The sequence below is a fragment of the Cinclus cinclus genome, chromosome 7, assembly GCF_963662255.1.
Source record: "Cinclus cinclus chromosome 7, bCinCin1.1, whole genome shotgun sequence".
Taxonomy (NCBI): domain Eukaryota; kingdom Metazoa; phylum Chordata; class Aves; order Passeriformes; family Cinclidae; genus Cinclus; species Cinclus cinclus.
In genome coordinates, this window is record NC_085052.1 from 21,635,901 (window position 1) to 21,644,488 (window position 8,588).

An 8,588-nucleotide genomic window follows, 5' to 3' on the forward strand; every position below is an offset into this window, starting at 1 on the left:
TACTCAGAAAAATAAATTGGGCAAACTTTATGTCGGACCTAAATTCTCATTTAAGGGCAACATGCAGCTTGTCCTGGCCTTCTCCCAGACATGGATTTTGCAGTCAGTCCTCAATTCAGCAAAGTACTTAAGCACATCCTGATATGCTTTGCTGAATCAGGGTTTTAAGTGGAAGTGACAGAAATAGAATTGAGATCTCCTCAGCCATAACCCTACCCTGAAGCCATCAGGCAATGCTTCCTTTCTTCACTGCTCTCCACTGCAGGACACTATGGCAAGTGTCTGCGACAGGTAAAAGCCATGCTCTGAACTTCTGCCCCTACCAGAAGCCAAGCCACCCAGCTGAAATTGCAGGAATTGAGCCAAACAGCCAGTTTTAAACATTCTGAGACTTGAAATCTTTGTCCCCCAGTGCCTCGAGTTATTCAAGTGCATTCTTTAAGCAAATGGATTCTCTTAGATTCAGATTCTGATTCTTAGATTCAGAATCTGTATCAGATTCTCTCTGATGCAGCTTCCCTTCATGACGTCAACAAAACTGCAGATCTTTCTTCTATACATATGATACCCTTGCAGTGTTATCAGTCCCCCAGACCAGTTCCCAGTGAGGCTTTTGTCTGAAAATCCTACTTTCAGTTTCTTATTTAATCGATTTTTATCTGTAATAAAGAATTGCAGGCTGAAATTTACTTAGATGCTGCCTAGTAAAGGGACTCTCTGCTTCCAATAATGATTTTAAATGCTAGTTAACAGCTGTTGCATCTGCATACAATCATAATCCTTCTGGCTTGCCACCAATACTCTGTGCTTGCAACTTCTTAGGAAACAAGCAGCCAGCAAGTTGCTTCTTTAAGGGGCCAAGGGGGAGTGACACAGGAAAGATGGAGAATTGTTGTGGTTTACTTTTTGCCCATTTACTTTTCCTCATTCTGACTTAAAAAAAAAATCCACCCGCACTGTTACCTAGTTTAAAGAAATCCAGTCCTTGTGCACAAAGGTTTTAGAGAATACAGTTACTGTACTGTGAATATTGTTTGTCCTTCGGCAAGCTTTTAAAAAGAATATTTTTTTTTCAGATGATGTCTTTTTGAGGCTTGTTCTGTAGTACCCTTCAAAGGTAAGGAATGACTTACAACATTTTTAGTCTGAGAAGGCTAGCAATCTCCTTGATGTAATTTCCTTAAAAACCCATTTTTTTATTATGGCTATAAACATTAGTAAAATGCACATTTTTTTCCTTTTGATGGTACTGACTAGTTATTTTGCTGCTCAAGAGGCTCTTCCAGGACAGAAAATTACTTTGTTGTATTGAGTCACTTGGACAATCTATAGAGGGGGAGTTTTTCAACCACTGTATTACATGAACAATTTAATATAAATTTACTTACTTTATTACAATTAAAGTAAGAAAACATAGTAGATCTCATAATACATCTCTCTTCCCTACTTTGCTGCCCTTAGGATCCTTCTGCTCCTAAAATCTACTTTCCCGGGCTATGCTATCCAGTGGAGATATAGGTTAAATGAAATTTTTCATACTGTTCCACTTTCATTTTTCCTGATGATTTGATGCTAATTGCTATTTCCCATCTGCTGGGCTTCCTTGAGTTACAACTTGAATGCTAATGTGACTCCATCCCCCACTGGGAGCATGCTGATATTGACCCGTGCATCTCTGAGAAGCTTCTCATTGAGGCGGTGGATACTCTGCGTTGCCAAGTCATTCTTCCTTGGTTTTAGCACCTTTCCATTCCAAAAGACCTATTGAAAAAAGAAATATGATACACCTCCTTTCTTCCAGTATGGTCCTTGGACCACAAAGGAAGCTTTGGAAAAGTTCCTGTATATTTTTTAGAGATTAATATTATATGTTGTATTTCAGACATCTAACGGTCTCTGACATGAAACTCTCATAACAAGTGGGAGTGAGTGTCCACAGAACTTGCTAAGTATACTTCTACTGTAGATTTGAAACTAAAATAAAAGATGTCTTGAAATACAAGTTTTTTAAGAGCCCCTACAACATAACCCTGAAGGTACCTGAAGTTTAACATCTTTGTTTCTTATAAAAGTAATTAATCGATAACTTATTAATAGTTACTGATTAAAAGTACTACTTTTGATCTTGTGTAAGTACTGTACATAGTATAAATGTACTACACGACAAACCAGAATAATACAGAGCATTCTCTGTAACGAATAACAAAAAAAATGTGTATGTTTTCTATTAGTGTTTTCTATAACTTACTTAAAGAGTTTATGTTGAATTTTCTTTTTGTTTGTGTTATGTGGAATAAACATATCACAACTAGCAACCTAACTGCAGGTCAGAAGTCACATTACTAGAATTCCACCATGACTTTTTTTTCTTTTCCCACAGCCAGGAGCAGTAACTGCCTGTTACCATCAGAACTGCAGTACTTACATTATCAATAGCAATTAATCCCCCTTTCTTTATGAGGCGCAAGCATTTTTCATAGTACTCATTGTAGTTTTCTTTATCGGCATCAATGAAAGCAAAGTCAAAGGTTTCTGCTTCTCCATTGGCCAACAGTTCATCTAGATGAGCAACAAAGTGAGTTGTTATACCCTGGTTAGCGCTGTGCAGGAGGAAGTAATCCATTTGTGTCAAAGTTCTCATAAAATGTTTTCTGCTGCCTTGACCAGGCAGCCTCTTCCTCCACAGGTAATTACTAGAAAGGCTTATCCCACAGAAACCAATCTAGACATTATGTATGCCATAAAACATGCAGTGACTGAGTTCTGCATGCTTAGGAGTTTGTGGAGCAGCTCCAGACCTGAAGGATACAGTTGGGACTGCTGAAAGGTACAGTAAAAACAAGTCAAGCACTTTGAAACTGGATACACTCTACACCTTCAGCTTTCTTTAGAGCTGAGAACTGTTTTCTTGAATGGATTAGAATTTTTCTCCTAGGTCATGAACGAACCCTGTCAGAGATACTTACAGCAAAAAAGTGCTGAAAGTAGTCCCTCTCTGGGCCAAGGCAAGCTAGAATTCACTTTTAAGTTCTTCTAAAAAGACTCATTGACTGATCCCAAATTGCCAGTTGCAGAGGAGGTGACTGCTGTCTCCTAAGGACCTCTGCCACCACTCTAACCTGCACTTAGCTTCTGCCAGCAGATCTTTTTGTCTGAAGCACTGTCTGGATAAAGCAGTTTGACAGACTTCAAGGAATGCACATACCAGCAAGCTGCTTATATCTGCCTCTTTAGAAAGGATGGATTTGAAAGTAATACAAGGTTATCAATGGATCTGTTAAACACCTTTGCTGGAAACCTTCTGCATCAAACAATCCTAGAAAATTTCTTGCATTTTCAGTACATTTATTAGTATTTTCTCTGCCCCACATTTTCTCTTTCCTTGAATGAGAAAAGTCATTGCCTCACAGAAGCCTTGCATGCTTTTGGCACAGCCTAAATTTGAACTTCTCTGAACACAATTCAGCCTAAGTTATATATTGACTTCTGAATTTTTTCTGCACCTCAGCCCTTTCAGGGAACTCCTCCTCTCTTAACAAAGGAATACTTGCTTAGAATGGACAATGGATAAGAGAAATTTGGCTTTGTCTAATTAATCTGTTTTAATCAGCTTTCCCAGAAGCAGCTGACAATAGTACCTGATAGATTAAACAAAGTGATGGACAGGACAGGTATGTGAACAGTACAGCCCACTACATAGGACAAGCATTTTCTCCCTCTTTACTACTAGGCAGGAAAACTGAACTCCTAAAGATTTTTACTTTTTAATATAAGAGAAACTGCCTCCCTATTTGCAAAAGGGATCACATTCACAACCATATCTGGTCTTAAATTTCATCACTATTGTACCCCTCTTCTGTTTCTAGGGAAAGGGAAACAATCTGTTATTTCAGGATACTTACCAAGTGTTTGAATTGCTGGCTTAATTCGCAGGTCAATTTTATGCTCTACTCCTGCCTAAGATGCAAAAGAACAGTGTTGATAAAAGTGGTCAAGAAATAACCTATTAGTAGGCTGTACTGAGGGAGTGACTGGGTTCATATACTTTTCCTTTTATTTCTAGGTTCCAAACACCACATATTTTTCTTCCCAAACTGAACTCTATCAGCCTACTTTAATGCTAAGAATACTTCTGTGTGAATGTGCAAGTCTAAAATACCAAAATCTCTTCACATGTAAAGGCAGATGTCCCCAATGTGTACAGGAGATGCTGCTTACCTCCTTCCACAGTGGCCTTCCAATTTTGGCATAGTCCTCATTTACATCACAAGCAATAACTCGGCCATTATCTGGCAGGACAAGTGCCATATTCAAGGCATTATAACCTGTGAAAACACCTAGGAATATCACAAGAGACATCAACACTTACTACATTGTGAAAAGAGTACTACAGGGCTCTCTTCAGGAATAAAATCCCCAAAGGAATCAAGGATGGCAATTTGTTAATAGACAGTAAAGATTTTTCATTTTTCCTTCCATTTTAATGTAATGGTAGGTTGAGAGGAATTTTTTTTTTTTAAATCAATCTTTTAGCAAACTTCAGTGTTCAATGAGCTAAAAGGCTCATGGACAGACACAGCAGTCTGGTCTTGCATGTGTAACCCAGAGAGGTTGGGTGAGCAGCAAAATACCAGGGAATTGTAACAGCCAGGCCAAGAATGAAGATGGTGGGAACCCATACCTGGCTGCTCAGCATCAGTCTATCTTTTAGGACATCCTGGTGATATAGGTGCACCAAGCAAAGTGGATTTGATACAGGGTCTGTGCAGAAAAATTGTCTTCTTCTGGCAAGAAACTGATACAGGAAGGACAGAATATACCCTGTCCTGTAACTGCTGAAGACTCAAGAGATCTATTTAGCTCAGTTTTTCAGATTGCCTCAGAACTGATGAGCCATCCATGCTGATGCCAGAACTACTGAAAGCACAGTTAGACAAAGTGGCAACCATGTGTAAATGAGACACACCTTTTCATGCTGCAGTTTGCCCACCTGGTTGCTGACAGGTATGCAGTGCCTTCCTGCATTTGGATATTTTATGTTAAACATGGCTTTATTTTTAGAATGATAGTCTTTATTTTACTACAAAGTGACACTCACCTATTTCAATAACTTTCTTGGCTTTAATGAGTTTGACTAAATTTGCCATAAGCTGAGCCTGCTCACAGGACACCATCATTCTGCCCCAGGGATGATCAGCAGTGAGCTAGAAAAGGGGAAAAATAAAACAACACATCACATCAAACAAAAAACAAATCTACCAAACCAATTTCCTAAATAAAAAAATTCCAGTGAAACTCCCAGAAAAACAGATACCTCTGTCTTCTCATTTTAGATCACTTTGTGCTCCATCAATGAGCCAGAAATTGGTTTGAATTTAACTATAAATAAGGAGGATGTTATGTGCATCATAAGCAGTGGATATTCAAAGCAGTAGTACGCTCCAAAGTTACCATGGCTATGGCAAACTCAGCATTATTTGTAACTAATGAAGAATCATAGAGGAACTTTGACTGTGAAAGTCCTTGATTTCTGTCAATTTACACAAACACATGTAATTCCTTCAAGATGTGTAGAACGATTAAATGAACTGCTAGATTCATGTCTGCCAAAGGTCAGACCCCATAGTCCTGGCTACGCAGTGCAAACCTGGAGAAGCTGTGCCCATCCCAGGCTGGAAGGGCTCTTGGCACTGAGGAATGGGCAATGGGAGAAGGAGGGCTGTGCCATGACAGCTGAAGGGAAAGTATGTCCAATTTCCTTTCTTTTGCTAGGGATCATTCCAACCAATCTGTTCCAGCAATTAGCACTTAATTTCTTTTATACAAGAACAGTTTGTCTCACCTGAAATGACTCAAACCTGAGTCAAGATGTCTGGTTTCATCTCTGACACTGGAGCCTGATGGAGGCCATCGCCCCTCTGAGCTACAGATTCCTTATATCCCAACCAAAATGAACAGAAGTCATCTGTTCAAATCAAGTGCAGACCTAACACATGTGAGCCAAGGATAGAAAGGCATGTCTAAAATGTATGCCCATACTATCAAATAGTCATATAGGTAGCCCTGAACATTGAAGAGTCTGAATATTACCAGATGAAAGACCCCTCTAGTGGGTATGCAAAGGAGATGGAGGAAGGAAATGCGAGCAGGACCCCAGCAGTTCAGGACGAGGTGTCATACTGACCAGACGCAGCTTCTTTAGAATGGGATGTTCCCGCAAAGAGTGATCCAGCATGTATTGCCGGAGAGGACTGTTTTTCCCCATCATACCACTCGGTGTCCCAAAAACTAAAGATGGGTATCTTCTACCTACAGAAAAATAAGTAATACCTTTTATACTTTTCAGTTATTGCTGCTTTAAATAAAGTAAGTATTGAAGTATAACTAAAGGTTAAAAAGTTCTCTGCTCTAAAATAGCCGTAGAAATGAAATCTATCTGGACAACCAGATATCTTTTTTTTAACCCTTCTCCTTTTTAGACTCTAAAATGTCCAGCCCAGGCCTTCCAAGGCTGATGGGGAAAAGCTTCAGTACTGTGTTGTTCAGTGACCAGTGTGATGGTTACAAATTGCCATAATCTCACAGGAGAAGTAACCCCATCGAAACTCAAAAGGGCAAGTTTAAAGAGAGAAACAGGAATGAGGTGCACAATTTTCTTAGTCTGTGGCCCTTGTTTTCCAGATGAATAGAGGCTGCCGGGTTTTAGGCCCATCAGCTGATGTGTCTTCTCAAACCCTGTGCTCCCCTCATGACACTGCCTGCCCTCTAGCCAGGGGAAATGTGGTATTGCTCAATGGCTTGTTTAGCATGAAGCCAGTATGCAGACAAAGTAGGTGCTCAAAGTTGAAGTTTAAGGATTAGTACATGTCTAGTCAAATACAGAACTAACTGCAGCTTTCATGCCCAATGTTTCTTTTACCAAAATGGATCAACTGTTTTGAAGAAATAAGAACAGTTTCATTTCCATATCTCCTGGTGGTCATTTGTTACTACAGAACACTTTTATTTCAAGGGGCTTATTTTTTGTTAATGGTTCTGTTTTACAGAAGATCGCGCTGAGATGTAGGTTATTTCAACAACTTGCCTTAAGTCAAACTGTAAGTAACTAAGTTCCCGCGTTACCACCCCAACACCAGTCTCCTTCCTTTCCTGGATGGTGGGCTCGTTCTTCCACTGCCCCCGGGGAATGAAAGCGAAACTGCTTCCAGAAAACAATGCTGTGCGCAAGGACCACTTCCCGGCCTTTCCGGGCTGGCCAAACAAATGCAGGCAGGGGTCCGGGCGGGGAGCGCGTCCTCGCCTTCGCTGGGACCTTGGCCCGGCCCCACACTGCGGTAGCTGGATTATAGGGAGCGGCTTGGGGCTCTAAGAACATCAGTGTATTTACTGCCGCAGCTCAGCAAAATAAATCCCTGCCCGCAGGGCAGCCCCGAGGGGTCTGCTGCCCCGACGGCCGCCGGGCAGGACCCGCAGCGGGGACTCCTGCCCGCCCTGGGAGGGACCCGCCCGGGCGCAGCGGTTCCCGCCCCGGCCCCGGTGGGGACACGAGGAAGGCGCAGCCTTTAGGTCTCCGTGTATGGGGCAGGGCCTGGGGGGCGCCGCTTACCTGCAAGCATGCCCGTGGCAAAGGCGACCCCCAGCATCGCCGTCCCGACGGCCACTTCTTTGGGCACGCTGAGAAGCGGCATTTTGGAGTCGGGAGCGGGCGGCGCGGCAGTACGGAGCGGAGCTGCCCGGCCGGTTCCACGGGGCGCGCTCCGCCCGCCCCGGGAGGGCGGGGCCGCACTGGCCTTGGGTGGTGGCCCGGCGGCGCTTGGGCTCGTCTCGGCGTCTCTTACGGTCCCCGCGCCCCGCCGTGCCCAGTGATGGGCTCGGCTGGGGTGGCGAGCGGGTGGGTCACCCGCGGGAGGTTGTGTGCGCCTTCCTCTCGGTGACATACTCGGTTGTGGTGCGTAGAGTGACAAAGACAGCGCCTGAGATCTGCTACCACCTCATCAGAGGCTGGTTCTGGTATAGCTTCACTGCAGTCTTCATTTTACAACACACACGTGTCGTGTGAGCTCGTAATGGGCTCTGCTGGAGGAGCTTTTCACAGAAATATGCTTGTAAGAGTTTTGGTACTCCAACTAGCCCAACTAGTCCAACTAGAAGCGAGCCCTCTCCTTCTCCTAGAACACATTTCTTCTCAGCTGAGGTGTGAGCAATTACTCTTTGAAAAACATGTAAGATTTTTGGAATTTCAGTCCTGTGAGTTTCCAGGTGAAAGAGTCAAGGAAAATTGTCCAGCCCTCTTCTGCAGTCCCTTCCAGTCGAGGTGGAGCAGTATCCTTGCCACTCCTTAACAACCTTACTGAGGAAGCTCTTCCCTCAACAAGAATCCCTGGATCTGTTGCTGAGGGAGTTGGTTTATAAGTCAACAGTGATTGTGTAATCTTCTTTATGTCAGCCTAAAACCGACTTTTTTGTGCTTCTGTACCTTTTGGAGTTGGGCTGGGAATTTGGTTTTCATTTTGTGAAGTATTGGTAATATTTGGCTTTTGGAAAACACAAGCAAAATATGGAGAGCTATCATTTTGACATTCTATGGG

General features: G+C 42.6%; 1 protein-coding gene across 1 annotated transcript; it reads right to left on the minus strand.

Moving 5' to 3' along the window:
• Window positions 1-1,608: 1,608 nt before the first annotated feature.
• On the minus strand, window positions 1,609-7,688 carry COMTD1 (catechol-O-methyltransferase domain containing 1). Its single transcript, XM_062496735.1, has 7 exons — window positions 7,607-7,688; window positions 6,185-6,309; window positions 5,099-5,204; window positions 4,219-4,337; window positions 3,903-3,957; window positions 2,426-2,559; window positions 1,609-1,761 (listed from the first exon to the last, which is right to left on the minus strand). The coding sequence occupies exons 1-7, from the start codon at window positions 7,686-7,688 to the stop codon at window positions 1,609-1,611; spliced, it is 774 nt and encodes a 257-aa protein (XP_062352719.1).
• Between the last annotated feature and the right edge of the window lie 900 nt (window positions 7,689-8,588).